Below are 27,636 nucleotides of genomic sequence, written 5' to 3' on the forward strand. Positions count from 1 at the left end.
TGATCTAGTTCTTCAACAGATGTATTTTGTAGGGAAAATATAAAAAAACAATTTAAGTGATGACACTATAAAGGAATGCTAGGAAGCACTTACCCTATTCAAGACAGTTAATATTGCCTTAAGACAGAATTATGAGCAGGACGGGCCATGTGGAGGGCTTTAAGAGTGGCTGGGAAAGGCTAATTTTGACTTCATGCTAGTTTAAAGATGTTAGCCAAATAACTACTTTTTAATCAGTACTTAATCAGTACTAGTCAAAACTAAATCAGCACTTAAAATATTTCTTCTTTTTTTTTCTTTTCTCTTTTTTGACAGGCAGAGTGGACAGTGAGAGAGAGAGAGACAGAGACGGAGAGAAAGGTCTTCCTTTGCCGTTGGTTCACCCTCCAATGGCCGTCGCGGCTGGCGCGCTGCGGCCGGTGCACCACGCTGATCCGAAGGCAGGAGCCAGGTGCTTCTCCTGGTCTCCCATGGGGTGCAGGGCCCAAGCACTTGGGCCATCCTCCACTGCACTCCCTGGCCACAGCAGAGAGCTGGCCTGGAAGAGGGGCAACCGGGACAGAATCCGGTGCCCCAACCGGGACTAGAATCCGGGGTGCCAGCGCCACAAGGTGGAGGATTAGCCTATTCTGTGTCCGTGCTATATTTCAAAGTAAAATTTTTCATAAAATGGTGGACGAGCACACTATTCAAAACTCTCCACTTAGTAACTTAGTAATGCAGGAAAAATTGACTATATGTTGAAAGGAACAAGTAATATGTTTGGGGGAAGAGAAAAAGATGAGGGATTAATTACTATGATGCAACAGGATGTAGGAAGCAAAAATGTTAAAATATAGACAATACTGAAAGATCTAATCTGCATCACACATGGAAAAGTGCTGTGTTTCGGCATTACTGGGGTTGATATAATTTCTGATCAGTGTGGAAGTAGGGGGTAGTGGAGAACATTCCAGGTTCTGACTTGTGGGTATCAGGAGTGTGATTACAAAATAATAAAATTGACTTACTAAACTACCATTCTTAACACATATCCAAATGAGTGTCATCCCATGAAAGTCAAGTGAATAGACTATATACTCATTCCAATTATTTTGCCACTGCTCAAAACACTTTAGAATTCTACTTTTTAAGCTGCCTTCAGAGATAATTTAGTTATCTCTAAAGAAAATCATTATTATTAATTATCATGCTATTTTATTTAATCTTTTAAGATTTATTTATTTGAAATTCAGTTACAGAGAAAGGAGACACACACACAGAGAGAAAGAGAGAGAGAAAGGGAGATGCCCTGCCGGGCCACAGCAGAGAGCTGGACTGGAAGAGGAACAACCAGGACAGAATCCAGCTCCCCAACCAGGACTAGAACCCGGGGCGACAGCACTGCAGGTGGAGAGGATCAGCCTAGTGAGCCTTGGCGCCGGCTGAGATCATACTCTTTAAAAATTGAGAGGTAGACAGACAATAGACAAAACTCCAATCCACTGGCTCACTCGTCAAATGCCCACAAGGGTTGAAGTTGGAGCAGAGAGTCAGAAACATAATCCAGATTTCTCACGTATGAGACAGAAAACCAATTTCATTCAGTTATTACCACTGCCTCCCAAAGTCTATACTGGCAGGAAGGTGCAGTCAGGAGTTAGAGTTAGAAACTGAATTCAGGCAGCTCTGATGTGGGATGTAGGTATCTTAACTGCTAGTTTAAATGTTTATTCCCACATCATATTTTAATCCATATTTGTATCACCCAGCCCAACTGCCTCTGCTATTCACAGGAGTTTTCTTATTTCCAAAAATCTAACCTACTTTTGAAAAATGAGGACTTAGGGACCAGTACTATGGCTCAGCAGGTTAAGCCGTCACGTGTGATGCCAGCACCCCATATAGGCACCAGTTCAAGTCTCAGCTGCTCCACTTCAGATCCAGCTCCCCCCAGCTGCACCTGGGAATGTGGCAGAAAATGGCGCAAGTGCTTGGGTCCCTGGCACCCATGTGGGTGACCCAGATGGAATTCCAGGCTCTTGGCTTCAACCTGGTCCAGTTCAAGCTGTTGCAGCCATTTGGGGAGTAAAGCCACAGATGGAAGAAATGTCCCTCTCTCCTTCTCTCTCCGTTTCTCTCTCTCTCTTTCTCTCTGTAATTCTGCCTTTCAAATAAATAAACAAATAAATCTTAACAAAAGAAAGATGAAGGCTTGCCACCATTGAGGATATTCAAAAGAATGAAACACAATCTGTGAAGGCAATTCACTGGATTCCCAAATATGCTTTGGGATATATTTTAAACCAGTTCTATTACCTTGTGATCATTTAAAAAATATTTAATTGGTCACTTCCTTAAAAATGAGGACTTTCGGGGCTGTGGCTGTGGCATAGCAGGTTAAGGCTGCCGCTGGCAGTGCTGACATTCCATACGGGCGCAAGTTCGAGTCCCAGCTGTTCCACTTCCAACTGAGCTCTCTGCTATGGCCTGGGGAAGCAGTGGAAGATGGCCCAAGTCCTTGGGCCCCTGCACCTGTGTGGGAGACCCAAAGGAAGCTCCTGGCTCCTGGCTTCGGATCAGCACCACTCTGGCTGTTGCTGCCAACTGGGGGTGAACCAGTAGAAAGAACACCTCTCTCTCTCTCTTTGCCTCTCCTTCTCTCTCAGTGTAACTCTGACTTTCAAATAAAATAAATAAATCTTTTTTTAAAAAAGAGGATTCTGTACTGTATTATTTTTCAAAGATGAGATACAAAAAGGCTTTATTTGGGGCCGGTACCATGGCTCACTAGGCTAATCCTCTGCCTGAGGCACAAGTACCCTGGATTCTAGTCCCGGTTGGGGTGCCGGATTCTGTCCCGGTTGCTCCTCTTCCAGGCCAGCTCTCTGCTGTGGCCCAGGAAGGCAGTGGAGGATGGCCTAGGTGCTTGGGCCCCTGCACCCGCATGGGAGACCAGGAGAAGCACCTGGCTCCTGGCTTCGATCAGCATGGTGCGCTGGCCGCAGTGGCCATTGGGGGGTGAACCAAGGGAAAAGGAAGACCCTTCTCTCTGTCTCTCTCTCACTGTCCACTCTGCCTGTGGAAAAAAAAAAAAAAAAGAAAAAGGCTTTATTTGGGTAAACCTCTTTCATATGAATGACAATCAGGAGAGGGTCCCATTTCCTCTCCTACACTTGTAGTAGCCAGGCAAACCCACTATTTGACAGGTTAAAAAAAAATCTTTGTAAACTCAACACTTACCCACGTCATTAACAAAGATGAAGAATAATAAGAAGATAAATACATGGGATTTCCAAACATCAGAATGAAACAAAGGAGAACTGAGATCTGAAAAATGAAAAATGTATATAAATATTTTATAGTAATTACATATATAGTATAATGTTTACTCTGGAGGCATACAGCCAATTCCAGTACAATTTCATTTGCCTACAGGAAACTAATGGATCTCAGTAAAATAATAATAGAATTACAAGTCACTGCCAGGTGCTAAGTATTAAAATTTAAGACCATAGATTCCATAAAACAATGGATGTTTTTCTCCATCTACTATTTGGATAGAAAAAAATAATAAAAAATAATTATTGTTTCTATTGTTTCAATAATAGAATAATATAGTAAGAAAGAGTTTTAAACATTAGTTTCTATTATCATATTTTTATTGTATTACTGCAGATTTCTATCACTTAGGAAGTTTCACTTTATTATCTTATGTTTTTAAGGAATAAGAGTGGGGGAACTAAGACAGAAACAAAAATGCAACAACATACAATTCCAGTGACAGCATCATATTCATGCAAAGTGTTAATAAAATATCAGGTCTGGAAGGAAAATGGCAGTTTCAAGAGTCATTCAAGTATAAAACACAGAATAATGAAAAGCTTTTGAGCACACAATACATCTACACTCCAGTTGAAAGCGTAATTTGCTTGAATATGGTCTCTACTATACATTTCCATATTTCTGTCTGTATATCATCAATGCCACATGTATTAAGTACTGCCAAAGAGCAAGTACCCCATAAATCAGTTGTGTTTTATAAACCCTGGAAGCTTATTTTAATAGTTCACTTAAAGATATTAGCAACATTACCATGTTCATATAAATGATCTTCTGAAATTTGTTTGGTTCAATGTACCCCACAACATACATGGGAAATAATGAAGCTATCTGAAATGAAAATAGAAAAAAGCAAAAGTGAAAACAGTTGTAGAAAACAAATACTTGACCAATCACAGGCAAAATGAATTTAAGAGAAGAGTTACACTTGTATTCATAATAACGGTGAGCAAAGTAGTTAATACCAACCTTCCCACTGAGAATTAGAATAGCTAGAAAAATATAAATACAAATAAGTGAAATACATGTATGAAAGACACAGGGTATTAACAAGGCAAATAAGGAATTATGAAGATAAAACCAGGAGAGGGAGAGGGAGAGGGAGAGAAATCCGCACTGATGAGCATGACAACCTGAGTCACTGTTCTCTGTGCCAGTGAAGAGGCAGATAGATGTCTGCTGGATGAGACAGGGGAGAAGCCAGTGAGCTAAGCAGCCTTCAACAGACTCAGCAGTCAGGGCACCCCAGTGAGGGGATGAAAGTGACCCAGAAATCAAGCAACCTACAGAAAGACCAAAACCCACTTTTGGAATATCCCAATCTAATTGCAGGAAGGTGATTTCAAGATTGTTTTGACTTTACTTACTTGCTAAAAACAAATTTAATCTTCTCTGGAGAACATTAATACCAAGTTAGTTTCAGATTATATCTGCACCTCGTCAAAAATAACCACACAGTGGAGGAGGAGATAATACTTCATCACTGAGACAGTAGAACCGAGTCACAAAGAATCTGGATCACAGATCTGCAAACTTGGTATGTAAAAAGCCAAGGGTAACTGCTTTATGGGTCAGGTCATGCCTCTGTTGTATGTTCTTTTTTTTTTTTTTAACTCTTAGAAATGTAAAATCCATTCTTAATTGGCAGAACACTCAAAAACATGGCTGGTATCATCATAAGTTAAACTATACTTGACAGATTCGACATAATACAATTAAAAATTCCAGCAGAGCAGTATAAAAAATTGAAATTTTAAAAATATTACAATAACAATATTAAGAACAAATATATGAGTTTAAAAGTAGGTTAACATAGACAAAGAAGTGATGAACTAGAAGACATGTCAGAAGAAAGTATCCAAAAGAAAGTACAAATTGGAAAAAAGATGAAAATGTATGAAAGGACAAAGAAGTATTAGAGCACACAGTGTAGAGACCTAACATCTTATACTTTACATATCAGGAAGAGAAGCAGGAATGAGCTGGAAGCTATATTTAAAGGTACTATGGCGCTGTGGCGTAGTGGGTAAAGCTGCCACCTGCAGTGCCGGCATCCCATATGGGCGCCAGTTCAAGTCCCTGCTGCTCTAGTTCTGATCCAGCTCTCTGCTGTGTCCTGGGAAAGTAGAAGATGGCCCAAGTCCTTGGGCCCCTGCACCCATGTGGGAGACCCGGAGGAAGCTCCTGGCTCCTGCCTTCGGATCGGCGCAGCTCCAGCCATTGTGGCCAATTGGGGAACCAACCAGCAGATGGAAGACCTCTCTCTCTGCCTCTCCTTCTCTCTGTGTAACTCTGATTTTCAAATAAATGAATAAATCTTTAAAATAAGTAAATAAATAAATAAAATAAAGGTACTGCAGCCCAGAACTTCCCAAACTTTGTAGACATGAAGTCATGAAGTATCATGAAGTATCATATCACATCATATCCTTCTAAAGAGAAATAAGTTTTTAAAAACCACACAGGCATATCAGGTAGAAACTGCACAAAATCAATGGCAAAGAGAAAACTCTAAAAAGCAGATGGAGACAACCAACTGACTGTAAGACTTAATATAAAGTTAAAATAATCAAAACAGCATGGTATCAGAGAAAATAGTGAAACTGATCCATGGAACAAAATATAGGACCCAGAAACAAATCCATACAAACAAAGGCAGCTGAGCTCTGACAGGGAGCAAAGGCAAGTCAAGGCAGAAAGGATTATCTTTTCAGCAAACAATGCTGGTAGTGGATATCCACATGCATGATGATGAATCTAGACACAGCCGTATGCCAAAACCAACCAAAAATGGATCTGAGACCTAAAAGGAAAAGCTAGAATTATAAAACTTCAAAAAGATAGTAAAGGAGAAGGGCCAGTGCTGTGGCATAGTGGGTAAAGCCGCCGCCTGCAGTGCTGGCATCCCATATGAGCTCCAGTTCAAGTTCCAGATGCTGCACTTCTGATCCAGCTCTCTGCTATGGCCTGGGAAAGCAGTACAGGATGGCCCAAGTCCCTGGGCCCCTGCACCCACATGGGAGACCCAGAAGAAGCTCCTGGCTCCTGGCTTCGGATCAGTGCAACTCCAGCTGTTGATGCCATTTGGGGAGTGAACCAGTGGAAGGAAGACCTCTCTGTCTGTCCCTCTCACTGTCTGTAACTCTATCTCCAAAATAAATAAAATCTTAAAGAGGTTCCAAGATGACAGAATAGGGAGGGAGCTTACTGACAGTCCGTGAGAAGACAGATTAATAAAAGTGGAGAAAGTGTAGTCTCAGGGAAGAGTTAGGGAAAACACGGCAGAGGAAACTCTTCCATAATTAGAGGGACACAGTGGACCTATGTGGAGGGCACAGGTGCCCACGGCTCGGGACTCTAGCTGCTGAGAGCCTCCACAACAGCGCTGGAAGGTGAGCTCTCTGCTATGGCCTGGGAAAGCAGTGCAAGATGGGCCAAGTCCTTGGGCCTCTGCACCTGCATGGGAGACCTAGAAGAAGCTCCTGGCTCTGGATCAGCGCAGCTCCAGCTATTGTGGCCATATTGGAAGTAAACCAACAGACAGAAGACCTCTCTCTCTCTCTGCCTCTCCTTCTCTCTCTTTGTAACTCTTTCAAGTAAATAAATTTTTAAAAAAAGGAAATTAAAAAAATACATATTTAAAAAACTATTTTACCCAAATCATGAAATGTTTTGGTTATTATTAAATCATGCCCATATTTGGGCAAAACCAGAATCTAATAAATTTTAACCCACAAGGCACATGTGGGCCATCGACACCTTGCCCTAATTCCCCATGGCTTCATGGGATGCCACGAATAAGAGTAAGGTGATGAGACTGACAAGAGGGCCAGGAAATAAACACCAAGAACAGAGGGCAGGAACGTCTCGTCGGGATTCAAGGAAAGAACTGAAGCTCAAAGAGAAAAGGTTGTTGTCTCAAGGACAATGGAGTTGAGTTGGCTACCAGAGCCCGACTGCAAGGTGATTTCATGATTTGGGTAGGAATAGGTACTTATACAGCAAACAGATCAAAAACTGTCCTAGAAAGAAAAACCTGAAACTTTGCTGTGGATTGTGGGTAGCCAGAAGAAAAATAAGCGTAAATCAAGACTATGAGAGATGAACATGAGGATTTTTCGCTTCATGCAACTTAATTTTAAGAACGACTATTTTGATAAATTAAGCCAACATTTTTTCTTGATCCCAGAATTCAAACCATATTTATAAATGTATAATTCAGCTACTGTTTAGTTTAAATGGGCTTGTTGAGCTAGCCTGGACAATGTTACCATTTTTTACTGTTTTCTATAGTAAAAATATTTTAAATTTATGTATCAAACAATTCAGTTCACTTTTAAATTATAACCCATTTTTAGGTTGGCGCTATGTGCAGCGATTTCTCTACAGTTGTACATAAAATGTTTTTACTGTAAAATGAACTAACGTTTAAAATACTGCTTTATGCTGTAATAAAGGTATTAGTATTTAAAAAAAAACTATTTTAGTTCATAAAAAATAAATAAAAATAAAAAATAAAAAGCTATGAAACATTATTTAGACAAATTAATCAAGATCTAAAATTAGCACATATCATGCTCTTTGGCTGGAAGACACAATATTTTAAAGATTCCAGGTTTTGTATTTAATGAAATGATACTCATCATATTGAAAAGGAAAGGAAAATATATGGTAATCCTTGATGCTGCATCTAAATTTTGGGATAAATAGGTTAAAAATATAGGTTTTAAGGAGCTTTGGGAGAAAAAATACAGTTGTTTCTTACTTGTTTATGTTGAGTCAGGTCATTTCATCAAATAGCAAAAAATACTAAAAATAAGTTCATACGTTCACCTTGTGAGGAAAATTAAAATTGCCACTAATTATGAGAAATATACCATATGGATTCTTATGTAGGACAGCAATTAGATAATAGGATAGATTTAATGAATTATAATTTAACATAAGATACACAACTGTTCTTCAAATGTCTATTTTTTTAATAAATGTTACATGAAAGCCGAAGTCCGTTTTGCAAGGAAATAATACAATGTAGTCAAGTGTGTGTAACCTTTAACAGAGGACAGTTCAAATACTTAAATATGCGGCAGAAACAAACTGGCAAAGGCAGGTGCTTCAGAGTCAGGCAGTCTAGTTTTTACGCTCATCTGCTGAGCCTCGGAGTCTTTATTTGTAAGAGGAAGTCAATATGCAATACCTATCTGCCAGGCCTGCCACAAGGAGCAGATGAAATAAGCTCCAATACGGTGTTAATCCTCCTGTCCTTCCTCCCCTAGAGCATTATCATTAGGGCGTGCAATCTAAACTACTCTTCTTAAAATCACAACTAAGCTTTGGCTAAAAAGTATATTATTTCACAGGTAAAACTTCTGCTGAGTCCCTGAAATGTCACCATTTGAATTGCTCATGAGAGTCCTCTAATTCAGATACAACCACAGAGTTAACACTCTTCTGGGATCCTGCGGAAAACTGGCTTCTATTTCTGTCTCCAGATGCAGATTTCATCAAAGCTCTCGAGCGACTGGCCTCAAGGTAAGAAGGCAGGAAGGTAGGCCAAAAGTCGTTTCCAAGAAACAAAAAAAGTTTTGAACCTGTTCAAGCCCTTGGACAAGTTTTGCTTCTGAAATCAGAGGTGGAAAAAGACATCTTAAAACAAATTGTTTATAGGGATTTGGAAACATAAAACTTGCGGTAAGCTAATTTTTGATTCCCGGCAATTTGGTTTATATATGAGAATATACTATATTTTAACCATTTTGACAAGAAGAAAACATGATCAAGCAAAGAAGGAGAAATCAACTAGTAGGCTGAGTTTACATAAGCAGCAAGGGGCCAGCTGAGACAAAACTATGAGAGAAGCTAACATAGTAGCAGAAGTTGCAACTATTTCTAGTAAGGGGACCATCCAGTTACCCAAGAAATGAAAATCAAAGGCAAGCAACTATCCACTGTTCTTAAAGGAAAAGTTTATTTGGCTTGGCAAAGACTGTCCTTTCTCAGACTCTCAGTGTGTGAAAAGCAAAGTTTGGTGAAGAGTCAGAGTGGGAAAAAACTCGTCAGAAAGCCAGGCGTTTTCTGGCTAGAAACCCTTCTGAGGTTTACTGATACTTGGCCATCTCCAAAAAACCAGTGTAATATTAATCTGAAGAAAGACAGGATAGCATGGAAATAGCATGGAAAACAGGCACATCATGCAGGCAAGAAGACTTTGAACCTGCGAACTGTGCAACACCAGAGCTGACCAGAAGCTTGTCGTGGCTGAAGGCTAGTTCTACTGACAAAGGAAGTTGATGCTGAAACTCCTTTGACTTGACTCAACAACCTCTGGACAAGCAGGCCATGAGAGAAAATGACTGTATTCCTATAAAAGAGAGCCACGCCACTAATAAGCAAGAACATGGAGGCCAGCTGCCTAGAGCACCCGCATCCATAGCTGTTGCCAAGTTCCATGTCTTCCAGAAGTTGAATCAGAGTTCTTTATGTCAGTGCCCACCGAGGGTCTCCTGAAGTACACCCTCGGCCTTCAGTTGACTCCAAAAGCTTGGGGACAAGAGACAGGACTCGCCAGCAGGCATCTACACACAAGCCCAAATGGCAGCCTCACCCCCAGGTGACAGCTCAGGAATAAAGAAATGTGATGCACACCAGGCAGACACAGAGGCCACCCTGGCGCAATAGCACCACAACCCCCAGGAGTCTCCTTAAAGGAAACACCAATTCACAGAGTTGCCTTACTGGAGGAACACCAGAGTTATGGCATCCCCCACAGGTACATCCCAGTTTACTTACAGTTCTTCCACTCCAGATGTGATTAGGCAATGTGCTTACTAATCTCACAGACACTCCACATTAACAGGTTGCCCAGGGAAGTCAGCAGAAGATCAGGTTCTGCAGTGTTCTGTTAACAACAGTGTAGTGACATTCCCCAGAGCACACAGAATTCCTGATGGCCACAGAATCCCCCAGATTCTTTTTAAAAAAGATTTATTTATTGGGGCCGGCGCCGTGGCTCACTTGGTTAATCCTCCGCCTGCGGCACCGGCATCCCATATGGGCGCCGGGTTCTAGTCCCGGTTGCTCCTCTTCCAGTCCAGCTCTCTGCTGTGGCCCGGGAAGGCAGTGGAGGATGGCCCAAGTGCTTGGGCCCTGCACCCGCACGGGAGACCAGGAGGAAGCATCTGGCTCCTGGCTTCAGATCAGTGCAGTGCCGGCCGAAGCGGCCATTTGGGGAGTGAACCAACGGAAGGAAGACCTTTCTCTCTGTCTCTCTCTCTCTGTCTGTAACTCTGTCAAAATAAATAAATAAAAATCTTTAAAAATTATTTATTTATTTATTTGAAAGGCAGAGTCACAGAGAGGCAGAGGCAGAGAAAGAGATCTTCCATCTGCTGGTTTACTCTCTAAGTGACCCCAACGGCTGGAGCTGGGCTGATCCAAAGCCAGGAGGCAGGAGCTTCTTCTGGGTCTCTCCCATGGGATCTGGGGCCCAAGTACTTTCCCAGGCCATAGCAGAGAGCTGGGTGGGAAGAAGAGTGGCCAGGACACTAAGTGGCACCTGTATGTGATGCCAGCACTGCAGGTGGCGGCTTAGCCTTCTACACCACAGCTCCAGCCCTCTCTCTGTTTTTATATTTCTGTCTTCTATTAAGGAATACACAGGTGTGTAGGAAAGATTGTTAGCAGTAAGGAAAGTGAGGAAGCTAGTTGCAGAAAGGAGATTGCAGAATCTGAAGTGACAGAGACTGGTTATCATTTTAACTTAATTTCTTTACATGACTGATTCTTTGTTTAGGAGTGTATTTCCATGTCCTACTCCAGCTTATAACAAGAGTATCTGTGGTCCCTGAAGTTTCTCTTTTAGCAGCAGCAGTGTGGGCAAGGATTAGTTCTAGATGTCCTTGCCTCACCACTGCAACTTGAATTAAGGCTGCTTGAATCTAGGGGCCAGCACTGTGGTGTAGCGGGTAAAGCCACTGCCTGCAATGCCAGCATTCCATATGGCTGCCAGTTCTAGTCCCGGCAGTGGAAGATGGCCCAAGTCCTTCAGCCCCTGCACCCACATGGGACACCTGGAAAAAGCTCTTGGCTCCTGGCTTCAGATCCACCCATCTCCAGCCATTTGTGGCCACTGGGGGAGTGAACTAGTGGATGGAAGACCTTTCTCTCTCTCTCTCTCTCTCTCTGTCTATAACTCTACCTCTCAAATAAATAAAATCTTTAAAAAAAGAACACTAAAAATGTAAACTCAGTTATGAAAATCAAGTCAACTTCCCAATGCCTAGAATGATAATGCCTGAGAAATTACCACCCCAAATACCCTGGTTTACTATGACTGTCTTCTGAAATGCAGCCAATCCTTGGCTCCTTAACCTCCATTTCTCAGACAACTTTAGGGCATGTGGATTCATTTTAATCCTAATCTATGAAAAATACAATTCATAATGAATTCTTATAATACTCTCCCCCAAAAAAGTAACTTTGAATTATCCCTGTTAGCAGGAAAACACACACAAACAAAACTCTGTATCACTTAAGAAAAAGAAAGTCCTGCACATGCTTTGAATAGCTAGACAATCATTAAAATAGTATCAAATTTACCCAAAGAGTTCCTTAATCTCATTAGCACCACTGAATTAACAAAATTGCTTTGCGTGTAGTGACGCTTATGCTGGCAAATAATGAAAATCATGGGAAAAGCTGAAGGGGCCAACAATAAGAAAGTAAAACAGAGAGAATACTTTAAACATGGAGCATCAATCAACAACACTGAGGTTACGGAGAAGTGGCAGCATGAGGCTGTTTGGCTAATTTCTCACTTCCAAAACAGAACAGTATTACTGTCAGTGGAAAAGAGCAGTAACAGAAAATCTGAGTATCATGAAATTTCATTTAAATTCTCCTTTCCCCAGTTCAGTTTCTAGACATTATTTATTTAGTTGTTTTGGACAAAAGGATATGGTCTCAATTTATTTAAGCAATATTATGGTTAAAGCTCTGAAAAATATTTCTCAGCAGAAGTCTGCTTTCCAGACAAAACAGCCAAAAGTTGGCTGGATAAGAAGCACAAACACCTTCTGTTAAGAGCAGGTCTTAACCTTGGCATGCTGTACAGCTTGGCACAGAGATTCATTAGGCAGAAAGAAAATCTACAGGTGGGGAGACAGAGGTGATCTCAAACATCAGAAAATTTGTGAATAAAAATAATGCCAAAGATCTTTTACATGATCATTAATATCTGTCAAACTAACCAGTACACTACAAGGATGTGTAATTATACTACTTTCCAGATTATTTAAACATTTTATTGAAATACAGTATACATACCAAGAAATGCACATGATGTATAGATAAATGTTTTTGACCTCTGAATTCACTTATAACCAACACCCAAATTAAGAGCAATATATTACTAGTATCCCAAGAGTCCTCAGTATTCCCTCCTCTCCACCTCTCTCTCTTTTTTTAACATGGGAAAAGAAGAGTACATTGTCACTTAAATGGTATGATTCAGTACAGCAATATTTATGACTAAATACCAAATGATATGACATCCACACAATTTTTATACTCTCTATATATTAACTTCCACAAATAAGAGAAAATGTGATATTTATCTTTCTGGGTCTGGCTTACTTCACTTAGCATAATGATCTCTAGCTATCCCACTCCTGGGAATATATCCAAAGGAAATGAAATCAGTATATGAAAAAGATACTTGCACTCCTGTATTGATAGCAGCTCTAATACACAATAGCAAAAATGTGGAATCATTCTAGATGTCCATTAACTGATGACTAGAAAAAGAAAATGTAGCATATATTCATGATGGATTATTATTCTGCCATAAAACATGAAATCCTGACCTTTGCAACAAAATAGATGCAGCCAGAGAATATGTTTTTAAATCACTCATTTACACAAAATTTATTCCACATTTTGAAAACCTCTTAAGGTATAAAAGTAATCATTCTTCAAAACTTCTCTAGAAACAAACGTTTATTCAGCTTAAATAGTTTAATTCATCTTACCTGTGTAAAAAGTATAAACTGAGCAAACTGCCAGGGAAGCATGAAAGCGATGTTGGAAAGACAGAGAGCAATGTAATGGCTTCTATGGTTGCTTGAGGTCGAGGTCCTTTCCAGAGAGAATTGAACCAATAAGTTTTACCACAAAAAAAGCCTACCACTGAAAAGACTAACTGCAAAAATGGTAAACACCTAAAACAACCCTCTCCCCTTTCATATAACACAACAAAATATAGTTGAATAGAAAAACTCAAGATGCTTGGACCACAGGAATCCATAGCAGGAGCCAGCATTGTGGTATAGTGAGTCAAGCCACCGCCTGTGACACCTGCATCCCATATGAGTGCTAGTTTGAGTCCTGGCTGCTTCACTTCCCATCCGGCTCCCTGCTAATGCACCTGGGAAAGCAGTGGAAGATGGCCAAGGCATTTGGGCCCCTACCACACACTGGTAAACCTGGATGGAGTCCATGTGCCCGGCTTTGGCTTGGCACAGCCCTGGCTGTTGCAGACATTTGAGGAGTGAACTAGCAGATGGAAGATCTCTCTGTCATTCTGCCTTTCAAATAAATAAGTCTAAAGAAAGAATCTCCAGCAAAAAAAAAAAATCTAGAGTTTTAAAAACAACATTGTAGTTTATCATTAAATAAAATATTAATATAGAAGTTAATTTTCCTCAAAATATGCATGAAAATAGAAATTTAATACTGTACCAAGAAGGTCAGAAAATAGGAAGTGATGCTAACTCATCTTGAGTGTATGTATGGCTACAGCTTTCTTTCTTTCTTTTTTAGATTTATTTTATTTATTTGAAAGACAGAGTTACAGAGAGAGGTAGAGACAGAGAGAAAGGTCTTCCAACCACTGGTTCACTCTCCAATTGGCTGCAATGGCTGGAGCTATGCTGATCCAAAGCCAGGAACCAGGAGCTTCTTCCAGGTCTCCCACGTGGGTGCAGGGGCCCAAGGACCTGGGCCATCTTCCACTGCTTTCCCAGGCCATAGCAGAGAGCTGAATTGGAAGAGGCGCAGGTGGGACTAGAACTGGAGCCCATATGGGATGCCAGCGCCGCAGGCGGAGGACTAACCTACTGTGCCACAACACCAGCACCGGCTACAGCTTTCTATAAGCATACAACTATGGAAAAAAATTGAGGGAAAAAATGTGAAACAACAAATTGAAATATAACCCTGGAACAAAGCTGAACTATTTTATGTTGAAGTTTTAATGTCCATTCTGCAATACCAGAGAATTTTCTAATCAAGACATTTCATTCCATGAAATCCCTGATTGGTCAGATTATTATCAATTCAAAACATTTTAAAAAATGAAAAATAAATTACTTCCCTGCAAATTTAACTGAGGCGTGAGGGCAAAGGAAGAGCAGCCTCCTTCACCATGACCTTCGAGAGGTGGCAACGTGTGAAGGCAAGAAGTCTGGGGAGGGAGCAGATTTGCAAATCCAAATTCTACCTCCAAATATACTTGTTGGACAGACAAGACCCTTCTCGAGGTTGTAGCCACCCCTCGTATACCACTGTTTAACTCCATTCAATCATCCAGCACATGAACACTTTGGTTAAAGAGATAAACGTGGCATGGTCCCTATTTCCACGAGTGCTTTTAAATACACAGAAGCATGTACATAGACATCTGTGTGAGTGTGTGTATGGCTCACAAATTTAGCTTCAAGAAAGAAGAAATATACACAAATGATTTTATATAAAGTTTAATGTGTCACAAATTGGTAAGTGAATTAAGGCTTACCTCATTATCTCAGAGAGACATCTCACTCAGTGTCTATGAAATTTGTTTCTATGAGAAAGTTTATACAATTCTACTGAATTGTTTTTTGTTGTTTCCTGAGTCTCTCAAATTTCCGAAATGCTTATAAACTTAATTCCAACAAAAAATGTGTCTAAGAAATACAGCTCAGATTAAACAGGTGAGCTGCTAGAAACATAGATTTTTAGAAAAGTCTCATAAATATATAGATACAGTTAATCCTTAACTATTAACCCAGTATTTCCCAAATTCATCTGCACACAGGGTATGTTTCTCACAGAGCAGATGTTAAAGTTCTATCAAAACTACAGACTAGAAAACAATGAGAGTACATAACCTTTGAACAAAAAAAGAAACTACCTAGAAAATCTTCCAATCTTTCTAAACCATATATGAACATATATATTTTGATTTGTTAAAACATGATGTAGCTATATAAAGCTTGTAGTCCAGAGTTTTAAATGTTAAGCAACTTTTACACAGTAATTTTAGATTATTGTCTTAACTCTTAACTCCATTTTTAAAATAATTTTTAGGGGCCAGTGTTGTGGTGTAGCAGGTTAACCTGGCATCCCACAGGGGTGCCAGTTCAAAACCCAGCTGCTCCACTTCTGATCCAGCTCCCTGCTAATGCGCCTGGGAAAACAGAGGAAAACGACCCAAGTGCTTGGGCCCCTGCAACCACATGGGAGACCTGGAAGAAGATCTAAGCTCCTAGCTTCAGCCCGGCCCAGCCCCAACCATTGAGGCCATTTGGAGACTGAACCAGCAGATGGAAGATCGATCTCTCTCTCTTTCTCTCTCTTTCTTCCTCCTTCTCTTCCTCTGTCTGTAACTCTGCTTTTCAAACAACTAACAAATAAATCTTAAAATAACTTTTAAAAGAAAGCATTTGGTAATTATACCTTAGTATGTTGAAGCATATTTTAAGAAACAAATACACTGTAAAAATATTCAATTTGGGGGCTGGCACTGTGGCACAGTAGGTTCATCCTCTGCCTGCACTGCTGGCATCCCAAATGGGAGCCGATTCTAGTCCCGACTGCTCCACTTCCAATCCAGCTCTCTGCTGTGGCCTGGGAAAGCAGTGGGAGATGGCCCAAGCCCTTGGGTCCCTGCACTCACATGGGAGACCCAGAAGAAGCTCCTGGCTCCTCACTTCAGATCGGTGCAGCTCTGGACACTGCAGCTATTTGGGGAGTGAACCAGTGGATGGAAGACCTTTTTCTGTCTCTTTTTCACTGTCTGTAACTCTGCCTCTCAAATAAATAAATAAAATCTTCAAAAATACATATTTAATGTTATTTTATAAATCTAAATTACCTGAGAATCATGGTTAAAATCCACATCTGAAGTACAAGGAATGGATATGAAAAACTCTCACGGAGAGGCGGCGTCCACATCACACGAGTAGCCTGAAATCAGTAAAATGCTCATTTCACATCCTGTTCCTTTATACCAAGTATTAAGGTCAAAACTAGGGGGAATTTGAATATTTTTAATTCTAGACTTATTGGGCCCTATTTAGGGATACTTGGCATAGCTTATCCATTTTCAAAGTTTTCTTAATGCAAATGGTCATTAGATTGAGCACAATTAACTACCAAGGCTAGAGAGAAATGAAAGATATGAGAAACTTCAGAAATTTCATAGAACAAAATGAATTAAAAGGCTTGTTTTGATGCAAAAAAATGAGGCCTATTCATACATTTTTTCATAATATGCATTTTCCACGAACTTTTTGAAGCTCTTCAGAAATCAGATCAAGCACAAGAAAATCCTAGGGGCAAATAAGATGATCTAGGGACTTTGAAAATTGACCAGATCCATATTCAGGCCAGCAAGTTTGGCCCTAGCATCCCAGAGTGACAGGATTTAAGCTCACAACAAAAATTCCTAAATAAACATCACCTAGAACATTAACAAACATTGAGAGAGTTTATCGTAAGTGGATAAAGATACACATCACAAATAAAGATTGCCACTGGATTTGTGAACTACATCTTTGAAAATAAATTTTACAGAGAATTGAAAATGAATCTTGATGTGAATGGAAGGGGAGAGGGAGCGGGAAAGGGGAGGGTTGAGGGTGGGAGGGAAGTTATGGGGGGGGGAAAGCCATTGTAATCCATAAGCTGTACTTTGGAAATTTATATTAATTAAATAAAAGTTAAAAAAAAGAGAAAATAAATTTTACTAACAAAGTATTCAAGAATCACTAACGTGATAATGTAATGAAAGTATTCACTAATTTTCATATAGACTTTAAAACTGTATCTAACACATGGGTCCAAATGTGAAAGTTTCATTTCTGAAATTCTAGAAAGAATACAAACTGTTAGGATTTTATGAGTCCTAAAAGTTGTTGCTCTTCCAAATCAAAATTGTAAATGTTGGAAGATAAATTATGAAATGCATAAGACAGACAACTCACACCACTAATTGGCATATTCAAAGACCCTCTCTTTATTAATATAGAGTATTAATATATATTTGTATATTAATATGTATTAATATATTAATGTATTAACATACATTTGTGAATGAAAACTCATTTGTTTTTCTTAAGTTAAAATAACACGTTTAAGGTATTTTATGTATAGTTTTAAAAATTAACCTAATACTGCTTCTCGGCCTTTCGGCTAAGATCAAGTGTAAAATTACCCTAATAGCAGTGTCTTCCATCCTATAGAATTTGTGCCACAGTATTATGTTCTTGCTTCCAAAAGCTGGCAGTCGCATTCTATTATCCTCTCATTTTCACTGCCATGTCCTTAGATTCTAACAGAAATCTAGCACACGGTACATACTCAATATTGTATTGAATGAATCTAACGTGTTCTAAGTAAAGTCTATGAACTCTTTTTACATAGAGCATGTCCCCCTGAACGAAAGTTAAGTAAGTTAATTTCTATTCTGAATTGAGCATGCTGTACTACTGAAAAGGCAGCACCAGCACAGCGGCCATGCCTTAACTGCAGGCACGCTGCCAGGCCCCAGCACCTCTTCCATCCTAGCGAAGGGGAGGTTTTTGTTTTGCAGGATGAATGTGTTCCAGAAATCTGCTGTGTAACACTGTGTTAATCATACTGTATTATATACCTAAAAATCTGATAAGAAAGCAGATTTCACATTTAGTGCTCTTAGTACAAAGTTTCAAAACTTCGATATATATTCAAAAACAAAGTTTTAGAGCCATATGGGTACAAAATGAGAAACACGGCTTCTTCACAGGAGTGAGTGATGAAACCTGGATAAGTAATCTCAACTCTCTAAATTCCAGTGTCATAACGTACATGGCTAGCTTAGCGACCATCTCCAAAAAAAGTTTGTAGGACTACACGAAATCATGTACATAAAGGTCTGAACTCAGCAAGCACAATACTTCCTTTTATTTTACAGAATCCATATATGTAAATGTTCACTAAAAACCATGCAAGATATTTCATATGCTTTAAATTATAGTGCTTTAAGATTTTAAAGTAAAATATCAATATATGAGTTTTTAAAATGTTGCAGTCATAAAAATATGCATCTACATCTTGTTCTGATTAATGTATTTCCTTGTTCCTTTACAGCCTCTTCTATTTTCTAAAAATTATCTTCTATATAACAAACCTCTCCATGGTTGAAAAAGTAGCACATTACTGTAATTAGACCTCCTAGCTGAGTCCCACTGTTAAAAAAAAAAGTATACAATCATAATTCATGCAAAATATGAGTTTTCCACAAAATTATCTCAGATTTTAAAATCAGTTTTCCATATTTAAAACATATTAGTACTAAACTGTATATTAGTAAAAATGTCAATAGTACCTATCTAATTCTGTAATCTTAAATGAACCAATATATATATGTGTGTATATAAAATACCCTACATTTTATGATTTATCATATTTAAAATATTTCCTAAATAAAGTACAGAGATGCGGACATGAGCTAACTTACCAAATGGGCTAGCATTTCAGTGTTTGTATCACGTCCTTTGAATATTCTCAATTGCCCACATCTCCCTGCACACTCTTTTCGTGTCCCACCTCCATCGTCACCACGTTCACAGCACCCTGTGGACAGATTCTTCATCTGCCTCATTCATCGCTGTACCCCCATATGCACAGTGGGAAGATGCTCAGTACCACAGAAATGAGTTTAAAAAAAATAAACCACCAAGCAGAAGAAAGCTAATGAGAAATGATTTACCATTAGCAGATTTTCACTAAAGAAATTCAAGATGCACTTCAAAAAAGAGGAAGCGAAGTTGAAAGAAGGATGGTGTGAGAAGCTTGGTTACATCTACATATCCATTTTTTTCCAGAGAAACCTTTTATGTATTGAGTACAAGTTTCCTAAGTGCAACTTTAGGAATATAGAGATTCTTCCCGCCATACCTGCCCTCCCATTCCTATTCTCACCCCACTTCCTCCTCCCTTTCCCATTATCAAAGAAGGATGTACTTTTGTCTGAAGGGAGGAGAGAACTTCCAGTTTGCTTATGGCCTTGTCTAAATACATATCCTTGTCTAAATATATGTTGATTGGAACCTAACAGTGTATTTGAAATTCCAGAACCATGTAACTAATTCAGATAGAACAACACCTCTTGGGTAGCCATTCCAAAGAAAAAATACTCATTTTAACGTAACATTCCATATTAAAAAGCTAAAAATAACAAACTATTTTTTAAATTAGAACATTTTAAGCTTCCCAAGACAATTTCACGTAATCCTTTTTCCTTAAAACACTATAATAAATTTTATATTTAATTTTTTCTATATAGTATACAGAAAAGTACATAAATGTTCTAGTTTGTAGAACAATCACAAAAGTGAACACAAAATGATCGCATCTTCAGTCCCCACTTGCCACTGGTCCCCTCCCCCCAGAAAGCCACTATCTTGATTTCTGAGTCTGAAAATCTCACATATACAAACCATCATTTACTTTCAACTGCTTTTAAACTTTACAGAAAAATGGAATTATTCAGCTTTTTATTTTGTACTTGACTTCATCCATTCAAATTCTATTTGAAAGATTCATTCACAGGGCAGAGCTATGGCACAGAAGATTAAGCCTCTGCTTGTAGTGCCAGCCTCCCAAATAGGCACTCGTTTAAGTTCATTTCTGATCCAGCTCCCTGCTAATGTGGGAAAGCAGCAGAAGAGGCCCAAGTACATGGACCCCTGCAACCACGTGGGAGACCCAGAAGCAGTTCCTGGATCTTGGTTTCAGATGGGTCCAGCCCTGGCTATTGCAGCCATTTGGGGAGTGAACCAGCAGATGGAAGACCACTCTCTCTCTCCTTCCTTCTTTCTCTTTATCTATACCTTTCAAATAAATTTTTTAAAAAATTCCTTCACACTGATGTGTGTATCTGTGCCATTTGCCCTCATTATTAAACAGATGGTTACTGACTTACGATCTGTACAGATGGTTCAACTATAATTTTTGATTGTATTATGTTGTAAAGTGACATACATTCCATAGAAGCTATACTTTGAATTTTCAATTGTGATCTTTCCTTTGACTAGAAACATGCAGTACAGTACTCTTTCATGATGCCGAGTCAGACGTGATCATGAGACAACCCATATTATACCATGTACACATTGCCAATGATATCTGAATATTATTTATGTATCCCATGTCTATGAAAATGCTCATTTTTGTACATGAAATATTCAACACTGTATAAAATATGCTTTTTGTTAGATGATGACTGCAAAGAACATCTGCTTGGTATTCTACCATGTTCATAAACCAAGACATATTCATATCTGTTAATGAACATTTGAGTTAGTTCCAGTTTGGAGCCATTATAAATAATGCTGCTAAATTCATACACATATTTCCTAGTATACATGTACAAAACTTAAATGGGAATATATACCTTAAATTGGAGTTATTGCATTATAAGCTATCTACATGTTCAAATTCACTAGATAATGCACACTGATCTCCAAAATAGTTGTACTAATCAAATACGTCCACCTGCGGTTGGATGAAAACCTCTTTACCAATCTATTACATGTGAAATAGTCTATCAATGTAGTTTGAATTTGTGTTTTCCTGGTAATAGTGATGGCTAACTTTACACACGTTTATCTGCCATGGAGTTCTGAGAAATGTGTGTTAATATTTATCAACATGAATCTATTAGGTTATCTGTTCCCTTTGTCTTTCCACCTGATTATAAACTCCACTAGCATAAACATTGTCTGTTTTCTTATTCCTGGCACCTACAACAGTGCTTCTGTTCACAAGAGGCATTTGAAAAAATATTTTTCAGTATTATGACAAAGTATAAACGGAATTTTCAGATCTTACATGGTTATGTTTTTCAAATATAATCTCCCAATTTCTGGCTAATTTTTTTATTCGATAGTATCTTGAGAGACTTGGGTCTTTTCATCACTTTTTTCTTCATGGTTGAACTTATTATATCTTTAGAAAGTCTTTCTTATTCCAAGTTACTGATGATATTCTCATATATCATAAGCTAATCATTTTATAATTTTTAGTATTTTAGCTTTAATCTACTAGTTCCAATTTCTCTTTGTTCCACATAACCTCTCAATTATTTGTGCTATGAATTAAGGAACCCATCCATTGATCTACAAAATCTACTCTGTCATACATTAATCTTTAAATGCACATTTCTACTTCTGGGCTCTACTCTTTCTAGTGATCTATTTGTTGGTCCCAGTAGCAACAGTAAACTGCCTTGCTGACATCAGCTTTACAACAGAGCAACAATTACTACAGCAAGTCCTCTTAATCTGTTTCAAGAATGTCTCAACTACATCTGGTACTTCGTATTTCTGAATAACTATAATATCAGTTTATAAACTCCAACAAAAATATATTGGGTTTCAATTAGTACAGCACAGAATCTATAAACAGAATTAGTGATAAACTATCATCTTTTTAAAAATCAGGTGTTTCAATTCAAGAACATGATTTTTAATTTTTTTAGATTTTCTTAAATGCATTTCAATAAGGTTTAACAATAACAGAAGTCATATATTCTTTTTGTTAGATTCTTAGAAACTTCATGCTTTTAATGCTAGTCTACATAACATCCTTTTTTTAAAAAAAAGATTTATTTATTCGAAAGTCAGAGTTACACAGAGAGAGGAGAGGCAGAGAGAGAGAGAGAGAGAAAGAGAGAGAGGTCCTCCATCCGGTGGCTCACTCCCCAGATGGCCGCAACGGCCGGAGCTGCGCCGATCGGAAGCCAGGAGCCAGGAGCTTCCCCTGGGTCTCCCATGCAGGCACAGGGGCCCAAGGACTTGGGTCACCCCCACTGCTATCCCAGCCCCCAGCAGAGAGTTGGATTGGAAGAGGAGCAGCCGAGACTATAACCGGCGCCCACATGGGATGCCGACGCTTCAGGCCAGGGCGTTAACCCACTGCACCACAGCGCCAGCCCCCATAGCATCCTTTTAAAATTTCATTTTCTGTTTGATACTAGGGTATAGAATTTATAATTTTCATGTATTAATTTTTACAACCAGTAATAACATAAATTTTGTATTATTTTAAAAATTTTATTGATAGATCATTTTTACATACACAATAATGCAATATTTTTAAAACACTCACTTTTCCCCAAATTTTTCTATCCTATTTATTTCTAGTTTTTCTTAATTTACTGTGCTTGACAGCACCCCTACTCCAGTGCTAAATATTTCTTTAGTTTTCACTGATTCTGTGTTAATCTTTCAATACTGAAAACTCCCTAAAAAAAAAAAATATATATATATATATACACACACACACACAAAATGAAAACTCAATAAATACTTGTTGAAAAATTAAATCTATGTTTTAAACTTTAAATACTATGCAGTTAAAGAATTATGCTGAAAGGGGCCAGAGCTGTGGCATAGTGGGTAAAGTCACCGCCTGCAGCGCTGGCATCCCATATGGGTGCTGGTTCAAGACCTGGCTGCTCCACTTCCGATCCAGCTCTCTATGGTCTTGGAAAGCAACAAAAGATGGCCCAAGTCCTTGGACCCCTGCACCCGCATGGAAAGACCTGGAAGAAGTTCCTGGCTCCTGGGTTTGGACTGGTGTAGCGCTAGCCATTGCAGCCAACTAGGGAGTGAACCAGCAGATGGAAGACCTCTCTCTCTGCCTCTTCTCTATGTAACTATGACTTTCAAATAAATAAATAAATAAGTCTTTTTTTAGAAAAGAACTATGCTGAAATAAACAAAGTTGATGATTCAGAAAGGAAAAAAAACTGACAAAAGCAGCTTAAATGATATGGATGTTTAACATTCAAGAAAAAAAATGGGGGCCAGTGCCATGGCTCACTTAGTTAATCCTCCACCTGCAGCGCCGGCATCCCATATGGGCGCTAGGTTCTAGTCCTGGTTGCTCCTCTTCAGTTCAGCTCTCTGCTGTGGCCCGGGAAGGCAGTGGAGGATGGCCAAAGTGCTCCGGCTCCTGCACCCGCATGGGAGACCAGGAAGAAGCACCTGGCTCCTGGCTTCGGATCAGCGCAGCACCGGCCGTGGCAGCCGTTTTGGGGGTAAACCAACGGAAGGAAGACCATTCACTCTGTCTCTCTCACTGTCTAACTCTGTCATATAGACAAATTGATTAAAATTTAAAAAAAGAAAAAAAAATGAAAGATAAGTGTCTGTTGGCATAGGTTCAGCAACACAAGGATGTTTAGGCCAGATAACTCCACTACTTTGATTGTCCTTAGACAAATACTACCGATCTGGGTATCACACCCTAGCAAAAATAAAGAAGAAACAGAGGAGCGGCAGCTGAATCTTTTATGTGAGAATGGCAAATGTTTGCCTAGGTGAAACCAAAGCTGACTTTGTTTTATTTCCCACTGGCAAAGTTAGCTCTTACAGCTATCCCAAGAAGAAATGAAGAGCAAGAACCAAATACACGATTGCCATAAATCACTTAAATTTATTATCTCAGATGGGCATACTGCTACTCCAAAGTTGTGATACTGGTATCAAGAAAATTAGGCTAACAAACTGTCTTAAATGAAATACAGCTTCTTTTACTCTTTTCTCAATTTCATATTTATAGAGAATAAAAGCAGAATAGCCTACTAATGCCAACCAAAGATCCCTTCTGTTATTTTAACAATCTTACACATGAACCAGAGGTATTTTCAATAAAATCCTCTGTTTAGAAGTCTTCATTAAAAAAAAAAAATTACAAGGATAAAAAGAAGGGCTTTACCACATTATCTCAGTGACATCTCCAGTTTCTGGTTGCATGACGTCAGTTAACCTTCTGAAAAATCAACTAAAGTTACAAATTTCCCTATTAATTAACATCATTTAACCAACACATATTAGCCAGTCTTTATAAGCTCATTAAAAGATTTTTTAATTCATTAGTCTTACCTCAAGTATGCACCATACAAGAAGAACAATCCCATCATTAGTCCATTTAAAATAAAAATTACAGCAACATAAAAGCAAGCAGGATCTCCCAATCCTTTGAAAAGACACAGATTATTCAGTATTTAATATACATGACTATACAGCAATTGGGCATAATAATTATCTTTGTGTTTTGTAATCAAGAGTTTATGAACTTGTTGAAAGTATTTACCTTCCAGACTGCTTTCTTTAATACAACATTGCTACCCCTATATGAGGTATTATTTAGTCACTTTTATACCTTACACTTTATAAGGGTTACTCAACACTTTCCCCTCATGAAGTATTATAGTACTGTAATGATTGTTGGGGCTTCATGTTAATTTAGGTGATACTGCTATCTGCAGAGATATTTACTGAATTCCCAGAGAAAAGTCACCACATGTTTCTTTTCTGCGAGGCTCCAGAATGAGTAACATCGAGTCCCTGACCTCAAGGAGCAGCTTTAGTTTACATGAAACGAGACAGCTATTTCTGTTCATTAGTATGCATGGTAAAATGTTAATACATGCATTCCAGTGTTTAAGATTCTTTGCTTGTGTGTAGCACTTACTATGTGCTTTATAATCATCATCTCACATAACTTTCAAAACAAATTATGAATTAGTTGGTATGAAAATACTTTTTCATGGTTGAGAAAACTTAAGTAACTTGCAAAAGTTATTTGGCTCTAATTGGTTTAAGTCAAGATCTGAAATGTGGCCTGATTTCTTCTATATCTCTGAAAAACCCATTCAATCTGTCCCAATAACTTCTTGTGTTTTATCTACCCCTCTTCAATGCTGGACCTTCTTTCTCAGGGTGCATATTCTCCAGAAGGAAATTCTTCCACTTCCATAGCTCCAATGATCTACATAAAGATGACTCCAAGTCTATACTCAGCCCAGAACTTTCTTCTCTTTCCTTATGTACCCAGGTAGCTACTTGACATTTTCACATTGAGGTCTCTCAGGAATGCCAAATGAATACATACAGGTGAGATGTGGCATTTCAAACCTGCTGCTTTCCAAATGTGCTTACCTTTCAAAAGGACTCAGTGAAGACAGAGACCAAGCACTGTTACAGGATTCTTCACCCTCCTTTTCCTTCCATTAACCAGTTACCAAGTCTTATCCATTCACTTCCAAAATCCCCCGTCTCCAATGCAGGCACTCCCCAATTATCTTTGCTGCAACTGTTTGCAGAGAGCACAACAGCCTCCTACTTGGCCTCACTGACCACACTTCTGTCTCACTGCTGTAAACCGTCAACAGCCCTCTTAGTGCCTGCCCCATGCAGCCGAGGCCCCCGACTCACTGGGAACTTCACAAATACCCTATCTGCCTATGTGCAGGTTGGGTATTCTATCCTCCTTTCAGACTGAGTCATTACAAAGTCTCCATTTTCTCATTACATTTTCTTCACTCCTTTAATTTTCACCAAAAAAGTGTCACTGCCCCCTCAAACACCCTCTTCCCAGTGCTATTTTAGATGTTATGAAGATCAACTGAGGGCATCAGTGGGAATGTAAGGGAAACAGCTTCAGTGTTTATAGTTAATATTATAGCTCAGTTTAGCTGAATTTTACTATAAACAAGCCCATAAAAATATATGTATAAAATATAGTAAATAATCATGTCATAGAGGTTTTGAAGAAATAGAAAAAATAGTCATGAAAATGTTATCCAAAGAGATGTGTGTGGCTTTCCACCAGGGTCTCAAGTAACAGCATCGTATTAGGAGTAGAAAAGGGCTCAGCTGCAAACACAAATAGTAATAAACACTACACGTCCTGGAATCTGTCAGATGATCCCAGCATGGTTCTGTGACAAAGACACCAATGAAGATTTATAGAAAGTGACTGAGTAAAACTAAGTATGGATGGGGAGCATATAAAAAAGCATTATTTCCAAATCAGTCTATGTCATATATCTGATTTGCAAATATGGATGCAGAACTAAATCAATAAACTGAAAAGCCCTTCACTCAGCCCAACTTCCAAAGTGACCACTGCAGCTGAGGCTATGGTCAAGTAGGGTCAGCAACATTGCAGGCAGAACTGTAAATTTCTTGTTAGAGATGCCCCCTGCCTTTACCTGGCCAGCTCTCCTCCCAGGCCAGCCAAGTAATGAAAGTCAACAGAGTGCCTTCCCCTAGGAGGTTCACACCTCCCTTAGGATATACCCCATGTGAAGAGATAGATAGGTCTGGGCCTCTTAACTTACAAGGCCTAAAGCCCACCAGATTATTATCAAGCCCCTTCCATCAGGTTCTATTTGCCTCTCAATCAGAAAACTTAATTATAGCTTAGACAGCACCTTTCTTAGCTCCTCTAATAATGACTCTGTCCTTTGTTCTAGACCCTGTCTAGTGCACTTGGGCCTCATTTCTTTGTAATCATAACCTCTACTCTACCACCAATGGCTGTACTCCCAACCTGTGTGTACTGATGGTCCTCTTCCCCACTTAATGCTGTATAATTGTTCAGACCTGGTTAAGGCCACTCTTAGGATCATTGGTTACTATCCTCACCTTGTCTTTTATGACCTTGTCTAAATATGAGCAGAGTCAGCAAACTTGGAAGGCTTCCATAGCCTTGGCAACTCATGACGACAGCCTAGGATGGTTACTGGTGCCATAAACTAGAGTGTCAATTTGTTGGGTCAACAACAGGAGCCACTGTGCGCTTGCTCCTGATGTGGGATTTCTGTCCTTTATATACTGTACATTTTGATTTAATGCTATAACTAGTACTCAAACAGTATGTTTCACTTTGTGTTTCTATGTGGGTGCAAACTGTTGAAACCTTTATACTATATTGATCTTCTGTATATAAAGAGAATTGAAAATGAATCTTAATGTGAATGGAAGGGGAGAGGGAGCGGGAGGGGAGGGTTGCGGGTGGGAGGGAAATTATGGGAAGGGGAAGCCATTGTAATCCGTAAGCTGTATACTGGAAATTTATATTCATTAAATAAAAGTTAAAAAAAAATAAACTGACTATTCCATATAGATATTGGACTGCTGAATATGAGTTTAATAAAGGTTACCTCAAAAATGTTTTATTGCATCTCCTCATTCTGAAATGGAAGACTCACTTCTACTT

General features: G+C 39.0%; 1 protein-coding gene across 1 annotated transcript in view; it reads right to left on the bottom strand.

Moving 5' to 3' along the window:
• Positions 1-27,636, bottom strand: part of DPY19L2 (dpy-19 like 2) — an 82,878-nt gene that overhangs the window by 39,251 nt on the left and 15,991 nt on the right. The window contains 6 exon segments of the mRNA XM_062178547.1: positions 3,223-3,309; positions 4,075-4,152; positions 13,350-13,455; positions 16,454-16,545; positions 18,749-18,806; positions 24,513-24,606. Of these exon segments, the coding sequence (XP_062034531.1) occupies positions 3,223-3,309; positions 4,075-4,152; positions 13,350-13,455; positions 16,454-16,545; positions 18,749-18,806; positions 24,513-24,606 (515 nt within the window).

The sequence above is a fragment of the Lepus europaeus genome, chromosome 20 (genome assembly GCF_033115175.1).
Source record: "Lepus europaeus isolate LE1 chromosome 20, mLepTim1.pri, whole genome shotgun sequence".
In the NCBI taxonomy this organism is placed as follows: domain Eukaryota; kingdom Metazoa; phylum Chordata; class Mammalia; order Lagomorpha; family Leporidae; genus Lepus; species Lepus europaeus.